The following is a 19,354-nucleotide window of genomic DNA, read 5'->3' as shown; positions in this document are numbered from 1 at the left end:
TATATTATATAATAGTTTTTTATGCAAATAATTATAATGATAAACTTGTTTATTTTCTATAATTCTAGTAAATATTATTTTAAATATTTATGAAACCTTTCATAACAAAACTTGACGGGACCTTGACGATAGTCGCTTCGTTAGTAACGCAAATTGTCATTTAGATTTAGCTTTAGATTAAATCAGTTACTCTGAACTTACGTGTTCCGTTAGAAACTTGCTAATTTATGTTATGTTGTAATGTCATACGTGACGAGCGTCCAAAGCTACTCGCTGCACTTTAATAATCGTGATGCTTTAATAGGAGAATGTAATACCAGATATATTCAACGGTAAATTTCAATTCATTCTGTTAAATCTATAGTTCTATTTTTTTTTCCTTTTGTAATTAGAAAATTATTTAAGATATGATAATTCTGAAAACTTTACCTTCAACTTTTATTTCAATATAACAATATGTCTCAGCGTGACATGTTGCTTATATCACTAATACAAAAAGAATTAAAAAAATACGGAATACTTTACAATCACAAAAGCAAAGTGCCACAAATCGGAAAAAAATTATTATTTATATGTAAATGAAAAAGTACATTCATAAAATTTGTTAGCTTAAAATTCAAAGTAATTCAAATGTGTCTTCTTAAAGACGCAGAAATATTTAAATATGATGATCACATTAACATACTCGAATTAACATAATAAAAACATCTTCAAAGAGATACCCATGTAAATTCTGAATAATCTCAGATCGCGTGGGAAAGGTCAAATGGCGACTATCCAAGTTTCACACTTTCTCTACTAATATTAGAAGATAAATTGTTTCAATTAAAAAAAGGCAGCGTCTTTAAGAAAAACAAGCTATATACGATCGCGTCTCTTGAAATTCCAATTCACAAACTGCAAAAAAAGGAAAATGACAAATTACATCGCGGTATCTCTTATGCCTCCTCATATCGACGTAATCATTGTTACTGGCAGAAACATATCACACTCGCAATTTCATTCCGCCTCTTTTATACGCGCCCTGTACATTTCCTTTTACATTCGCAGAGATAGCGTGCGAGGAGAGAGAGAGAGAGAGAGAGAGAGCGACTATTACATACGCTTCATTTTTATCAATCCAAACGATTTACCACTGAAAGAACTGTAATGCGGAAAAATGCCCCGAGCGAGAAATTTTCAACGATTCCAACGGGGCGAGCCATATTGAAATGCAACGATTGAGAACGATCGTTCATTTCTTTCTTCTTTTTTTTTTTTTTTTTTTTTTTGAAAGATTTAAAGGATTTATCGGCTTTTCCTGCGAGCGAGATCTTAATCAGAGTTGCGACAACAATCGACAACGATTTAACACCAATACATCGTGTCGATGATTCGATCATGGATTATCAAGTTTGGCGATAGTCGAATGTAGTCAAGTTTAGTCGAGTTGAGTTTATATTCCACGAAGTGTAGAGAAACTTGGTTTGCAAACCGGTTACTAATGCTAAATTTACTTCGCCAACTGTTACTACAAACTTATTACTAAAACATCGGTATAGTCCATCAATTTCATTTATTTAAATTTTAGGAAATCCCGTAATTAAGCCAATGTCTACATAAATAATCAAACGTCGATGTAATTCGCTCACCCTTCCTTTTCTTTTAGAGATATTATACAATTATATCATAAACTAAACAAACAAAAATGATGAAAGATAAATAATGTTCTTCACATGTGATGAATAAAACGAAAGAATATGATCAAAAACGTGAAATAATAAAATGATTCATAAAGGAATCATTATATATAATAATACAAAATTGATTTCAGTGTATCTCATCATGATTTCTAATGTAAATTGGAGTTCTATATTTTATTATTCATGTTAATTTATTATTTTTTTATAAATGTATTAAATTTGTCAATGTTAAATATAGTTACATACATAATTAAAAGCATAATTGAAATTCAATTTTATAAGAAGACTTTAATCTTGCGATCTGTCAATCTTTTCTATCTTTTGCACAATAAAATAATTAAGCCAAGTTGTTAATTAAAACAAATATATACAAAAAGAAACTTGATCGTTGAATGGATTAATATTCTCGTAATGTATACAGAAATATTACATTCCTTGACATAAATATTGTTTTATTATCAATTTCGTTTAATCTTTCACTTTTTGATAATAGCGTTTTCTTGTTTAGACAACACAAACATGCCAGTTTATTTTATTCAAACATTATTTATTCATTATCTAATTCATGTTATCTAATTTCACGGATAAATTAGTCAAATATTCTTGATCATTATCTCGTACAATCCATCAAATGTATGTTTTATGTCAAATTGTGAGAAATATGGAAAGTTTTTGCTCGACATTAGGAAGATAATTTTCCACTAAAACTTCCTACTTTTCATAGAATAGAATTTGATATTTAGTAAATATTAAAATGATTATAAAATTCTCTGTTGATTTAGTTTCTATATGATAAAATGTAGTAAATCTTGTGTATTAATATTAATAAAAAAATCTTTACGATATTAAATAAAGCGATATTTTATAAAACAAATTATATATAAATCCTTTTTGTCAAATGTACAAGTGTATCATAATCTTTGGAGGTTGCAATTAATATTAAAAGAATTACACTATATTGCACCTGTTAATTTACGATACACCAGCACTACATTTTTATGACTCATAAAAATGTGTTTTATATATAAAAAATTGTTTAGATAGTCAAGAATGACATTTATCTAATGTCGACATGACCTACAAAGATTCATACTGTGGTAACCGCGAATAACGATTTTAATGTAGATATGTTATCTGGAAGTAACGACTAATGACATCAACGTGAATGTGATACGCACGAGGGAACATCAAAAACGCGAGTAGACACAGTGACCAGTTTTCTAACATTATGTTTAATACATCTAACAATCTGACTTGAAACCCATAATTATTCACAAGTGAAATGTCGGGGGACCGACTATGGAAAATTGTGTTATTTCGATAATTATTCGTTAACTGTTATATCTCGAATAGTCATTCGCGAATAATGCGATACGTGATAAAGTTGCAATGTTGCAATGTTGCAATGAAAGAAACAAGAACGAGTAGGGATCGTTCATAATGGATCGTTCATCTTCAGACTTAACGGTAATTTACGAGTTATCTAAATGAGTTATCTAAAGAGATTTGTAAAGTGTGTGCCGAAATAATTAGTCACAAAAATAATTATTTACGAATAAATAAATCTAAAAATATTTTTAATCTTAATTTATCCTTTGAGAAAAAAATATTGCAATATTGCATTAAATTTTTTAAATATATATGGTAAATATCTATGGATCGTTTCATTTATTTTATAATACAAATAAATTTATAAAATTATCATATGTCTTGAAGAGTGACGAATTCACAGAATGACGTCACGTATCTTCCTATCAATGTGTGTTCCCAGTGAAATATCTTTTGATTATTTAAGAATTAAGTGTTATCGAATGATGTTTTGGAGAAACGGCGCCGCGACTCACGATATCAATCACGTGATTATCGGGAGAATTGCAACGTGAGAGTAAAATCGTGAAACCACACCTGTCATACCGCTATTACGTATCGCGTGCGAGTGAGTCACGTTTCGAATCGCTTTACGATTTTACGTATAATGAAATAGCATCTTCACAACCACGGTGTACAATTTGCGTACCGCGTGATAAATGCAGAGAGTCATTTTAAATTGTTAATGAATGATTGCGCTGTGCGCGAGACGCTCATCACTCATGTTATTTTTAGTTTCTACACCATTATTATTTTCTATAGCTTCAATGAATATTAACAATGTGCAATGTTTCTTTCCATGTAACAAACTACACTTCCGGGTGTCGTCTTTTTGCGAATTGCACATTTGTGGTTTGACGTATTGTAGATTAGATCGTAAGGAAGTACGTACATAATTAATCAAATTACATGACACACATGGTCAACCACAATTTAACCGCAGAAAAGTTCAATATATGTGTGATTATTAGAAACATAAATTAGACGATAGCATCAAAGAAAAACATGGCAAACAAATTACGAGAAGAACATTGCAACTCTTATTATCAATACCGCAGATTTTCAGTTGTATTTCTGTTGCGTTGTTAAATGTATTAAATGTTACATCAGTCAGTCATTAAAAATTTTATTTTAAATATGTAATTTTACATATAAAATGTATGCGTGCAATCAATATACTAATATGCATAAAGATGATGATAAGACAAGAGTCATAAATTGTTTCAAGTAAATTTTTTTACATGAAGTTAAAGTCTATATAAGTACACACATGTTTATCGATAATATCAATGAGCTATGATATTTTGCTACCATATCACGTGAAAAATGTTTTATCTAAATGCTAATCATATTTTCGCATATAATTGTAAGACGTATACAGTTGATGAATATATGCACATTATTTCGTTTCTAATTCTTTAAATTAAATTTTCTTTCTTTATTAGTTTGTAACAGTCAATTAAATAGTAAAATGGACTTTGTTCTATCATGAGAACATGATATCATATACGCAATAATCATCAGCATATCGTTTCCATGAATTTAATAGGTCATTCAAGGCTGTATCGCAAAACAGATATTGCGAAAGCTGTAATTTGTAATTAATTTCAAATATAACGCTTTTGAGAAATATTGTTTTTTTTTATAAAGGAAAAGATTATTTTCATATCAGATGCGATACTTTATGAATATTAAATATTTCTAAGAGTCCGAATTATGACGTACATTTATAATAAAAAAATTCTTTGCGGTGATACGATTGCGGTAATAAATTAAATTAAATTCTCTATATTCATTTCTATATTCATAAATTAAATTAAATTAAATTCTTTGTACTCGTAATCCTTATTAACGATTTCTGTGAATTTAAAGGAAAAGCAGAAAGAGAAAAAAGAAAATGAGAAGAACGATATATCTTACAGTACGAGATTTGATGTCGTGATGAGCACGTGCTGGCTTGTTTATTTGTATGCAATGGATTTAAATTGCTAAAAGCCGAAAGAAAATGATAGCATGAGCCACGTGATGAGGCGCCGTAGTATGTTTGTAAACGGCTTTCAACATCTTCACATTGTCAAGTGCCATTAAATCGTAAATAATAACGAGTTAGAGAGAGTGGTTTTGCCAAATAGTATCATTTTATTAGTACGTTGTAATCGCGCACACTAATTCTTTTCTCTTCATCAGATTCTCTTCAATCAGATTAAGATGTGCATCTTATTTAAAAAGTTGTCTCGCACGATTTCCGTTTGCTAAATCTTACAAAAGATATAAAAATTTAAAGACATATAAAGGACATTCAAATAAAACTCATATATATATATATAAAACTGTTTCTTAAAAAATTTATGTCATTCTATTATAAATAAGATTGGATAAAATGATAAGAAAAATTAATAAGGAAAGTGAGATAGAGTTTATCTCAATTCTACCGTAATTTATTATTTGGATTCTAATTGAAAAATATATTAAATAAAAAAGTAAGTTACATATGTAGTTAAACGTATTGTGGCATATGGAGTGAACCATATAAATCTTTAGACTATTAAGTAAGTGTTGATCATAATTAATAACACGATATAAGTATAGTGTCACTTTTCTAAACTCCGATAAACTCCGTTTATTCCGCAGTAGCGGCTGAGGATGATTTCAAAATATGTGCACATAAATATGGCGATATATTTGAAGGTAACGGAAATGAGAATATATGTACGTGGAAGCACAGCATGATTTAAATCCGCGCGAGCCAACGCGAGTGAATTAGGCTAATGGCGCGAGCGTGTTTTGTACTTCGCGCTATAATATAAACGCAATAAAATCAATAAAATCTGAAGTAGCAGCGAGAGAGAGAGAGAGAGAGAGAGAGAGAGAGAGAGATTTCTCAGGCGGAGAGAAACGAACGTAATGTACGCACGAAAAATTGCTCGTTGCGCAGACTTGGCAAACATTGCGTTAAAACGTGCCGCTACTACAGATTCACTCGCTATCGATGGTGTGAGAAAAAATTCTTGGCACGCTTCGCGCTGTAGCTAATGCGCGTTGCCACGATAACTGGATATTCACTGCAAAACACTCACTACGTATTCACCTCACGGATCCGAAACAATCTGGGAATACAACCAGCGCAAGTAATTATCACCCTACTTATTTTAGCTCCAGATATTTATATTTTTCCAGTAATTAGAATGAAACGGAAACTTACAACACGCATGTTATAAGCCAAAGCAATCCGATTTTAATCGATGCAATTATTTTATACTCGACTCGATTTTTTTATATTTACCTGCCGTTTATTCTCTTTGCGAATTCCTTCCTCTCCGAGTTAAAACGAAATATGATTTGTTTAATATATTAGGACAGCCCTATAGTTCTGGCAACAAGTCGCGCATTTGTCATAAGTGTCGCAGGACTTAAACGCTTTCATGTAAAGTGATAACAAATAGATGAAATTTGCAAATCGACTGAGTGTTTACCAAGTATTTCTTGCGGTACAACCGGTTTTCGCAAGTCGTAACATATTTGCTCATAGAAATTTGCGCTACGATTTACGTTACAGTGTTGGCGCTGACAATTCAAACAAATGGCACATCTAATGACTGAACGAATACTATTTTATGATAACGTTAAAGTAATGTAACTTGTAACATTACTTTATTCCTAAATATATGAAATAATAAGCTAGGAATTGTAAGATGAAAGAATAATTCGTACCGGTTAAGAAAATATGAAACGTATCCGCATGTTATCCAATGTTTCTGAAAAACTTGATCTATACGATATACACGCATAGATGTATTTGCTGTATTACGTCATGATTTATTGCCGGAATTTTCTTACAATCGTGCGAACGTTTGGTTTTGCTGATACTAGCTCGAAATGTCTGGTTTGTAGCAACAGTGCAAACTAAACGTTACCTTAATCCTGATGTTTGTGTGACAAGCCAATGGAAATTTTTGAAATTTGATATCATTCGTAATGGCCGTGACATCTTAAACTCATAATCATAATATTTAGAAACATTACACGTAATCTATTGCCACGATAAAAAAAAAAAATTTCCGACATATCACTCGTTCTACTACAAGACGAGACGGTCACTAAAAATTGGATGTTTTTTTCTTGTGTTATCGTGAATGACATAAAACAAGATACATGGGAAAGTGGAAGAGTTCAAGTTTTATCTCCGATATGTTAATAATAAACAAAAAACATTTCCTGTTTTTGTATTCGATTTGATTTGTAATATTCGATTATTTATTATTACTTTAAAATAATGAGAAAATTATCTTCTAAAATTAAACAGTATAAAATTAGTAAGTATACATCTATGATATTATTATTCGGCGCCGAGATATCGTTGATACATCCGCGAATGAGAAAAAATAGTGTCTTACCGGCGTTTAATGAGTTCTAACGAGTTTTATCGGTTGTTTGTTCAGTAGAATATTAAGTAACAGTTTGAGTCTTATGACAATCTTATTTTCTTTTTCTTTATTTATTACAACGAGTTCTCAGTCTCAACGAGTCATAAAATAATAGCTATGCCGGAAGCTATTTTAGTTTCGTCATTATGACACATCATCATTAACGTACATTAAATCAAATACTTATTATAAACTTATCAATGATCTGTTATAACAATATAAACAGATTGACTTTATCGGCATTAATGTCGATTTATATTCGAATGCTTTACTTATTATTATTATAAATATTAAAATAAAAATTATTGCGTAAAACTAAATTTTACGTAAAATATTTTTAAGTATTTTAAATATTCAAATGTCGTTAAATACTCAAATCAATTAAAATTAAGTAATAGGTAGAAGTCAGTCTTAAGAAATTAATATTCAGTAGAGATCGCTCGAGTTACATTTTATATGAAAAGTTAAACAAGTCTCTCTCTCTCTCTCATTCATAGATATATTATTAAATATCGAGGAAAGATATATAACATAGTTGAATGTTTCTTTCAACGATATCATTATGCGAAATATTAATTCAAATTTCAATTACATCTTTCATGATCCGTAATCTGAAGGAGTTGTGAAATAATGGTACATCCCCATCATGGAACTCATTTCGCTCGAGTTGGCGGCAACCTCGTTGGGCGCATGGTTTACAGAACATTTAGCTGCGATTTTCGCACTCGACTAACTTTTGCGGTTCCTCTTTTGTGCACACGTGTCGATACATTGATGTTACCCGACACGAGCGTTTTTCTTGACTGATTGATTTCTTGCTGTGACCTCTAAATGCGCCCTGTCATCATTTTTATCGACAATAACGAATGTCAAAATGATTCCCGATTCTGTAAGACGAGAAAGCGGGATGAATATGATAAACTGTAAAGCCGAAAAGGCGTGACGCAAGCAGGGATATCGGACACGAAATGAAAATAGACGTCATGCAAGTGCAGCAAAAGCAGAGTCTGCCAGGAGCGCGGGCAAACGTGGAAGAAACTGTCACATTCCCGGAGAAAGCCGCAACGAAGGAAAACGAGCTAAAAGCGAAATGGAAAATAGAACCGGAGTGAAAGGGGATGGACGACGAACGAGAGAAAGGGAGAGAGAGAGAGAGAGAGAGAGAGAGAGAGAGAGAGAGAGAGAGAAGGAAGGTTCGCGAACCTATTGTTTCAAAGTGCGATACAATGGATTCTCGGTTGTGTTAGCTTCACGAAGGCTGGCACCTCATTGGCCACTCGCGTTAACGCGTGCACCATCCGGCCGAGAGTCCTCGTTGTCGTTTTGCACACCAAACGCATATCGCGTAAATGTGCATTGTGTACTCACCATTGTTCCGTGCTGAGCGGACCATGGTATTGCACGGGATAAGGAACGAAGTTGAATGGTGGAAAATGGAAAGTGGAAAGTCCGCCCGCTCACGGAGGAGTTACTACGAAGGAGTGCCGAACACAATTCGCTGCTTTCCCCGTCTCAATTTTGCGAATCTTTGTAGACCTGAGGGCTTGTGAACGTGAGGGAAAAGTATTGTTCGCCCGCAAGTCAGAGAGGGCGGTTCCATAAGGCTTAATTGTGGCTTCCATTGCTCCAAATTTATATAGCACGTATCCGTGTGCTACAAGAATAGCGAGAGAGACTCTGTCAAGTTTTTAAGAGTAATAACTTTCAATATTAACATTTATTCAATTCAATCAATTATTAACATTAATTTTATTAACATTATTAACATTAATGCATATTTCATGATTAGTAAGGCTCTTTTAAAGAGTCTGGAATATATATTCTAGCGTTAATAAACTTACAGAGATAGCATAATAATATAATAACAGATCTATAATGACGTAATTACTTAATGTCTGAAGGAAAACGTAACACTAGTGATTAGGCAATGCAGAGTTTTTATACGTTATCTTAGTTTAATAGACATTTCGTAAACAATTTTATCGGGGAATAATAGATAAATTTTGTAACGGACAAATAAAAGTTTATAATATGTTTCGTTTGCCTATATTTTTACATACTATGGCACATACCGGTAATTTAAATATTTCACGAAAAGTGCTCACCATATACGAGCTAATGCTTTAGAAGAATATTTTTTATCCAAGAAAATTCCCGGATTAACCATTCCTCATACATTATAAAGAATTTTATAACTCTTTTAATAAACGCGTTGAGTCGGGATAATAAAAAGTTTGGGACACTAAAGTCCCCAACCAGACTTGCAAACGATTACTCTAAAACTTTTTAATGACGTAATGGCAATTATCTTATTCTTTCTTATGAAAATTTAATAAATTTTTTAATTTAATATTAATTTAATAAATTATATATCAGAATCATAAACTACTATTTCTTTTTTTTATAAAAAAATATCTTAATGGTTTCAATGTATTTAACTCTCAAATAATATAACATAAATGATAAATGATAGTAATACTATTGTAATATTGATGTAACTTATTACTGTTATTAATATACAGAAAAGGGAGGTAAGGTAACGATTTGCTATTTTTCTAAACTAATTTTTCTAAATTAATAATAGATAACGAGTCAATGTCAAAGTTATTAAGGATTTTTAATGACTAATCTATCGTAATTTGAGTTTAATCTATCAACGACAATAGACAATACAATAAAAAATATACTTTAAGTACATCCATATATATAATTTTGTAGTTTTTCTTCAAGAATTACAATTATAGTAAATATATTTTCATTTTTTTATAAACTACTAAGTGTAAGATATATCTAAAAATGCATACAAATAATAATATATTATTATTTTCCATTTTCCATATTGCAATATTTTCTTAGAGAAATAAATATGATGACCATGGGATAAGATGACAAATGTTATTCAAAAATGTTGTTTCAAAAATTACATAATAATAAATACTTTTATTTTACTTCTAATTTTACTTTATTTTTTAATTTATATAATTATATAAAATATTTTCTATTCATAAGTATTATTTATTTTATTGTGTTATTCAGGTATTATAATAATAGAATAATATAAAAAATTTTTTAAAAAATTAGTTTTAACTTACATCATCTTATCCAGTATCAAAAGTTATCTTACCCCACATTCTCCCTTTCTTCTACGTGTACATATGATATTTCTTGTTAATTTGACATTTGTTAACGTAACATCACATTATTTTGTCAATTATATTTAAAAATCCAGAATATTAATTTTATTGATTTATACCAAGAATAAACGGCGAAATACATATAAATAAATCTCGGATGACGCTGCGTGCCAATTAATTTATATTGCTCTGGTAACAAGCTTTGTCAATAACCTTTAATCATTTATATAAAAATGTGTATCGCACACACAAAAAAAAAATCACGAATACAAGTAAATTCGAAATATTCATTATATAATTGGATTATTGTTCAAATCCCCAGATGCGAAAACGTCATACTCGTTGGAAACATTTTTAACAAAATAAGCTGAGGTTAGTAATAGCTCATTCGCAAAAATAGAAGCACAAATGTGCACCTTTCTTTCTTCAGGGATGAATGCCTCTGTAAAACATTGTGAGAAATTGACGTAAGCACCGGCACTTAAATTAAAATTCGTAAGCATCTTTATAGCCTGTTGCATAAATTTGTTCAACAATAGATCACTTATAAACAATTATACTCTCAAGAAGATCAGGTGCCTTCCTCTCTCGCGGGAGGTGAACGGGATATAAATTCAATGAAAAGAGCTTATATAGGAGCGCCGGCGAGACGCCGATGAACAATAGCGGTAGAAGATAAGACGCTACCGTGTTCTTCCGGGCTCCCCCCTTTCGTCAACATCATCCCCTCCCCCCTGCCGGCTCCACTATATAGCCACTATATACCTTCGTCTATCTCTTTCCCACGTACAAACGTACATCTTCTCTCTTTCCTTGTTGTGAGGTTGTTAGCATAATAACGTCAAGTGCTTCACCACGTTGGTAGTCAATACGTGCTGTCGCTTCGATCGCGTCGCACTGATCGTATTGAGTCATATTAGTGTCTCTCGTGAAATTGCGTAACGAGACCCACGCGCGCACATGCATACACGCGACTGCGATATAAGCGTACGTTACCGGCAAATTTCCGTTATTACCCCTGTCGGAACTTATCACGCTTATCATCTTCGCGAAGTTCGAGTTTCTTCGCGACTACACACGACAACGGGCAGCGGCGAAAATCAGGCGAAAATCGAAAGCGGGAATCGCGTTAAAGATAGCATCGGCAAGCGTGCTGCCGAGCTGACACTTCCGATAGAAACAATCATCGCGGCACTCGACAACTCGAGCGTCTCTCGAAAGTCCCACTCACCTCCGTAATCGAGAGCCTCAGCCGTATATATCGAGTGACACACTTCTGTCACGAATCATCGTTGAATTCTCAACACCCTCCCGTAATCCTTGGTACGCAGACGAAGCTCGAGCACGACGGAAGACGTCCCGAGACGATCGTGGATCCGGGATGACGACTCACATCACGTCGATGGTGATAGACTATCTGGTGTTCATTGGATTCATCGTGGTTTCCTTCGTGATACCGCTATGGGGGAATTTCAAGACGAAGAAAAAGGAGACGAAGGCGACTTACGTGTTCGCCACCGGCAGCGTGTCGATGGGCGCGATGATGCTGTCAATCGCGCGTGGAACTCTTGGCGTCAGGTCTTTCCTAGGTTATCCTTCGGAACTGTATTATCGAGGTAGCGCCATGTGGGAGACTCTGTACGGGATGCTGTTGGCGTATCCTATCGTCTGTTTCATCTTCGTACCCGTTTACTATAGCCTCGGTATCACGTCGGTCTACCAATACTTGGATATGAGGTAATTTTATACTTTTCCTTTCTTTCTTTCCTTCTTTCTTTTCACTCTGCGAGTGAAAAGAACGTTTGGCACGTGATATTATGTTTTACATTTTATACAAAGAGATGTATTTAATTGATATGTTTATGAATAAATTATATCTTAAATAATAAACGTAGTAATAGATCGATACGTACCAGATGTAAAATTGCAATTGATGATCGATATAATATCAAGTTTGACTTTGAAGATTAAATGAAAAATTTTGTAAACGGTAATTTCATTGGTACTACTTCGAGAATTTTAATCGATTTCGATGTGAAAGCTATCTTCGACGAGAAGAACATGTAACAATTGCGTCTGGTTAATACGTACGTAAATAATTCATTACCTCGGACGATCTTTTATTTGAATTTCTCTTAATTATAAATAAATTCCCTAGGTTCAAGTCAAAAGTAGTCAGAGGTCTGGCGAGCTTCTCTTACGTCATACGGAGCCTTCTGAATTTGGCGGTCACGGTATTCACCCCTTGCGTCGCGCTGAAAGCGGTGATAGGGCTTCCGTACTGGGCTAGTATCGTGGGAATAACAACTATTTCTGTGGCTTTCACGATCATAGTAAGAACACGCATATTACAACATATATTCGCATGCTTCACAGGTATCCACGTTCACGAAAGTTCTATAAGTAACAAATATATATTCCAAATATATATTTTTTTACTTTTTCCGCTCAATATCTCGCTCTTGAAAGTTGAATAATGAGCATTGAAATTTCATGCATAGTGTAAAATGAAGGCATAACATATGAGAAATATATAATGCGATGCAATATACATATTTAAACGAAAATATTTTCGTTCTTTGTGTCTATTTATAGCGATAATGGAAACACGATAATGAGCGTAAACGATAACTTTTCTCATAGCATAATAGCATATTAGCAAATGTCAGTGTGTATTTTTACTTAGAGTCGAAATTATATCGATTTTGACCTTTGCGAAAAAAAAGTGAATTATTTGCGAATTGTTTTCGTGAAAACGGTATTTTCGGAAAGTTCAATACTTCGGATTTAAATGAATAACAGAACCGTAACCAGAACCACGACATAATTTTGATAAAACGTGAGCTTTCTGCGCAAATTACATTCCAACGGCAAATTACTTATATTCGTTCCATAGGAAATTGGAGCAATCAAGCACGTATATAAATGGGATGCATTGAGGAGCGAATAATGACAGCAAGCAACGTTATTACGAAAAATAATGAAAATCATATAATTTTTAATATTAACTTCTGAAATAATGGAACATCGATGTGACGTGGAATATAACACATTTGTTATAATGACTAACGTGTTTCAAATAAATTGCTTTTCTAGATCATTTCCCAATTAACAATCGTTAAATGCCTAAAAATAATTATATCGATTAGCTCACTTAATAGTTATCGATATCGCCTTGTTTTATGACTCGTGAATAATGATTTTCATTAGATGAATTTTTATCAAATTGATTTATATGAATGTGTGCTTTTTAGGGAGGTCTAAAAGCTGCTATTCTGTCAGATGTTATACAAGCTCTAGCGATGATTGGTGTATCAATGGTAATCATCGTACAGGGAACTGTCAATGTCGGCGGGCCGGCTAATGTCTTAAATGTAACTTATGAACGCGGACGACTAGATTTCTTCAAGTACGTCACACTGATAATTTATCCGAAATTATATACACTCGTCATTGAATGCATAATAATTTTGATTTCAATATATAATAAATTTATTGAAATGATGCCAGAATCATGTGCGGAATTCCTATTGCGTAGTTTCGTATTTCGTTTCTGAACTTTAGAATTATTAATCTCGGCGAAAATATACAATTCCAACTAACTGTCAGTAAATTGAATAACATTAAAATGCAATTTTATATTAAAATTCTTTAGTACGCATTTCACAATTTAAAATTATTAAATTCCACAGCCGCGCAAAATTATTTCACGGGCTGTGCATTTTCTGCATCTTTGAAATTTTGGGGAGACAATAAAATATCCATTCTTTTTTTTAAATTACAAGGAAATTTAAATAATTGAATACGTCTAAGACATTTAATATTCTGAAACTTTCTGAAGCACATCTTAACGATAAAATACGCAAGTACTCATCAGTAACTCCAGTAACTCATACTTTTTTCAGCTTTGATATGGATCCGACTGTTCGAGTAACGACAATGTCGGCGACACTAGGTCAACTCTTCATGAGTTTATCCATTTTCGGATGTCAGCAAAATTTTGTCCAGAGATACTGCAGTATGTCCAGCCAAAGAAAAGTTGTCAAGTAAGTAAACTTTTTATCTTAACATGAAACTTTGAACAAATTCTCTATTCATGCTTTTGACGTGTAACGGTAAACGACACATATAGACTTTATACGACACGTTGTGCACAATTCATCGAATGATCTGAAGGATAATGTGATTTATGCAAAGTGTTCCGCGAATTATCACTTTACGCATTCAAGACATGAATGGAAACTGAGTATAAACGCGTATATGTGCATAAAATAGCTTCGATTAAACAAAGACAGAGTCCATATAAAAGATCTTCCATTTTAAGAATAAAATTATATTTCTAAAATTAAATAAAAATAAATTTTAAAACACCGAAATAAATATTTTACCCTAAAATATTGTCCATAGACATTTATTGTTATTAAAATATTATTAATTATGATTATATACACATATATAAATAAAATTAATTTTATCAAATAATAAAACATAAATTTTTATATAATTTTTATACAAAAATAAAATATCAATGTTAAAAGATGAAAGAAATATTAGAAAAGAATATTAGAAATATAAGAAAAAATATATATTAATATGCTATTTTGGAGTTAAGAATATTTTTACAAGTTATGATATACTTTAATCAATTTTTAATCGATATTTATCTAGAATATTTGAAAAGATTGATTACTTAAAATCTTTAGAGAAAATCTGGATATATTTGCGAAGAAATTTTTTATTATTTAAAAAGATGAAAGTTCTTCTTAAATCTTTGTTGATTTCAGTTATAACTAATATGTATACGCGCATCTATTTGTTTGTGACTTATTAAATTTTTTTACTACAGTCACTTGAGTTTGTTTAATGATTCATCAATGTACGCAACGTAAATTATGATTCATATTAAGTCATGCAAATAACTCTTATCTTAATGTAAAGAGTTTCGATTTGCAGATTAAAATGATACAAAAGAAATAAAAATCTAAGTATAATAAGAGGAGAGAATAATCTGGAATTATTATAGATATAAATTATTATAAGATATATATGTTTCATATATTGAAAATAGAAGCACAAATATTATATTATCTTATGATATTAAATTATAATATAATATAATTTCAATATCGTAAGATAATATAATATAATGATAATCTCATTATCTCATAGTATACTTTCTTACGTAGTATACTATCTTTTGTATTTACAAATTGTATTTACAAAATATTTTCATTTTTATAAATAAATAAATGAAATTTATCGCGCACGTTCTAAGAATTCTTTTAATTATACGGAAATCTAATAAGAATAAAGTCATATACCATTTTAATATCAGTCTGACATTTGTTCGAGGTCGCAATGTAATTTCATAGTTTCATTAAATTGCTCGCTTGGTCAGAAATAATTCCAAATAAACTTTAATGAAATTACAAATTTAAAAAAAAAGAAAAATTAAAGATTCGCAATTTTATTCTGTAGAGCAGTAATTTTTTTAAACAGAAACTATATATAAAAAAAAAAAAGGAATTCCAGCGCTTTTTCGAAAAGTTTGAAAAAGTATTTTTTCGCAAAATGTCATATCACTATCATGATATACGAGCACATTCTTCACGGTAAAATTAAATTCAGGAATTTTCGTTCACGTGCGTTACATTTGGCCTTAGGAAAACGTCCTTTTTTTACCTTACTCATCAATTTTACTTGTAATTTTTTATTATTTGAGGCTTATTCCGCCTCAGTAGTGTATAAATGCAGCTGTTTGCACAATTTGCACAAGCAGCTCGCACGCTCATACAATTGTAACTACGACGAAACGTTGAATTGCGCTACAATACAGCAGGCAACGTAAAATCATACATTTTTCTAGTCCGATGTGTGATGGCAATCGAAAGCGTATAAAAGCCCACCGGCCACAAATTTGCTACAGTGTGCCGCTGTACTCAAACTGAGACATTACGTGGAACGAATACATCACGTTAGTCCGTAAAATTTTATTACTCGCAAGTGTATCGTCAAAAGAACTCAAATGGATATTTTCGCGAAAAAAAAGAAAGCTTTACATTTAATCCAGAGACGTATTTGTGAGATGCTATTAAAAAATATTCAACAATAAAAATTCAACAAAATTTTATCATTATCAAATTTTTTTTCTTTTCTATATATATTTTCAAAATACGGTGTATAAAACTTGATTTGAAATAAAAATGCGCATATTTATATTTTATTGCTAAAACTTTGTTTTTCGAACAATGTTTCTCTTAAATATTCATTTATGTACGTCAATAAATTAAAAATCGAAAGAATTTCTTTTTTACTGGTTGTAATTTTCATGTAATTTTCATATGTAATCGTAGAACGATAACATGATTATTTATATTTTTCTTAATTTTATTATATTAAAATCTTGTATTAGTACGTTGGTAGCTATAAAATAAATTTCTCGGTATGTGACGATAGGTTAATAGAATTTACGTCGATAATTTCCCGAGCTCGTCGCATCGGCAATAGAAAGTTTTTGGGAGATGGTACAATCGGGCCGATTTAGGAAATTGTGCCCACAGTTACTATTACCACATAATCAATGAGAGAACTCTCCGTAGGGAGCCGAATGGCGCCGCGCCAAACTTTTAGTACAGAGATTCTCTTACGTTCAATAAGAGGTCTATAATATCACTGCAATAAACGTTAACGTACATATGTTAAAGTAAAAAATCTTTTCCATGTGTATGTTTATTGAAATAACCGTAAATAATCTTGTCGAGAATGAGGAAGTAGGGTTATTCAAAATAATGAAGAATTAAAACCGCTTAAAGCGGTCTCTACATCATTTGTTACTGTAGATTTCTACAAGATACCCGGCGACATTACAAAAATTATAATGAATGTCTGCGTCGCCACTGTCAGCTAACGAAAAATTTATGTTGCTACAGGATTTACGTATCCTAATGTATATTAATGTTACGTATTATGTAAGCGCTTATACTCGATATTCTTTTAGTTACTTCCTTGACGAGCATTTGGATTAATGTCGAGATTCATTATAATTGATTTAATTGTTCTGGTTGTGCATTAACACAAATTACAAGTATCCGCTGGATCATTCTTATTAAAGTTAATAACATTTATATGAACTCCATTAGCTCAAAAAAATAATTTGAAAGAATAATCGTAAGAATAAATATATAATTATCATCACGCGTCCGGTTGCTTCGTTATTCTTTCATTAATTGTTCATTATTTTTTATTTTTATTTTTGCTTATGTTAGAAATTCTTTACATGTATATGTATAATATTGTGTGTTATATATTATGTAAATTTTATAATGTTTTATAATTTAAATGATATGAATATCGTTCGCATGTATTATCTCATAATATAATCTCATTTGTACTAAATCACTTTGAACAATACTTTATCTAAAATGTAAAATTTATTGCAAAGTCTCATATTTTATATAAATTGCGATTAATAAGAATAAATAATTATTTGTTTAGATAAAGTCCAATTTTTTGTAATGTTAAAATAATGGAAGAAATTTCAAAATATTTACAATAAATATAGCAGCATTAAATATTTATCGGTTATTATAAATACAAATATACATTAATTATAAATTTAATACACTAACTTAATATATAATACTATGTTCGATGGTTGCGGTATTTGCGCATATTGTATTCAAATGAAATTCATCGAATTTCTGCTGAACATTTAGTTTGACGTCATTTGGTTACAACAATTTATTGTCACAAGTCGCTGTTGCGTTATCGGTCAATCATATCAAATAAAGTATTATGGTTAAACAAATACAAATACAAAATTTATCGCAATCATCGCGCGTATCAAAACCAACGGGAACGCAAAAACACCGCTATTGTACATGCATTAAAAAAAGAAAAAAAATCTTATTAAAGAACTTGCAAAATAAGCAAATAACAATTATATAACATTAATTTTTTTTCAAGAATTGTGCCATGCGTTTATATAACAATACAGATGATCCTTGCACTACTTAATTTATTTTAATTTCATTGCTACCTTGAGCTCAGCATTGTTACGTCAATCATTCTTAAATTCTTACATAAGATGGTGTTTTGAGTGATCTTCAATTTTTGTAACCGAAGAATGTTTTTGCTTTCAGGACAATGATGGCCAACATACCTATAATCACGATTTTGTTCTCGTTATCTTGGATCGTTGGAATGGTGATTTTTGCCAATTATGCCGACTGCGATCCACTCAGTCTAGGATATATCTCCAAAATCGACGAGATCGTACCATTCTATGTCGAAGACAAATTCCTCAATTTACCCGGTATGCTTGGTCTTGTGATGGCGACTCTGTTCAACAGCGCTTTAACTTTGACGGTATCGAATCTCAATTCTCTCGCGACGGTGACTTTCGAGGATTTCCTGAGTCCCATACCTGTGTTCAGCAATCTACAGGACACGCAGCAGCTTCACGCGATTAAAATAATCGGTGTTATCTACGGTTTACTGATAATCGGAATTAGTTTCTTGGTAGCTATGTTATCTGGTGTAATAGAATCTTCTATGCTGATGACGTCAGCGACGTCCGGACCTCTTCTCGGTGTGTTTCTCTTGGCCATGTTGATACCTTGTGCCAATTGGAAAGGTGCCGCCGCTGGCATGATCTTCAGTCACGTAACGACAATATGGATCACTTTCGGTCATCTCAGTCTGGATACTGTGATCAACATGCTACCCTTGTCGACAGAGAATTGCC

At 31.7% G+C, this 19,354-nt stretch overlaps 1 protein-coding gene across 2 annotated transcripts in view; it reads left to right on the top strand.

The window, feature by feature from the left end:
• The window catches only part of LOC105422039 (sodium-coupled monocarboxylate transporter 2), a 47,696-nt gene that overhangs the window by 26,057 nt on the left and 2,285 nt on the right, over positions 1-19,354 (top strand). For both annotated transcript variants that reach the window (XM_089082433.1, XM_089082432.1), the window contains exons 2-6: positions 11,940-12,345; positions 12,767-12,941; positions 13,863-14,017; positions 14,514-14,654; positions 18,750-19,354. The exon at positions 18,750-19,354 is cut by the window's right edge and continues 2,285 nt beyond it. In XM_089082433.1, coding sequence (XP_088938559.1) covers positions 11,990-12,345; positions 12,767-12,941; positions 13,863-14,017; positions 14,514-14,654; positions 18,750-19,354 — 1,432 coding nt within the window. In that variant the 5' untranslated portion in view covers positions 11,940-11,989. The remainder of the gene's footprint in view (positions 1-11,939; positions 12,346-12,766; positions 12,942-13,862; positions 14,018-14,513; positions 14,655-18,749) is intronic.

This window comes from Pogonomyrmex barbatus, unplaced genomic scaffold (genome assembly GCF_055798465.1).
Source record: "Pogonomyrmex barbatus isolate J1 unplaced genomic scaffold, ASM5579846v1 scaffold6, whole genome shotgun sequence".
Lineage (NCBI taxonomy): Eukaryota > Metazoa > Arthropoda > Insecta > Hymenoptera > Formicidae > Pogonomyrmex > Pogonomyrmex barbatus.
The sequence above is the reverse complement of the archived record's forward strand: the minus strand, read 5'-3'. Positions and strand labels throughout refer to the sequence as shown.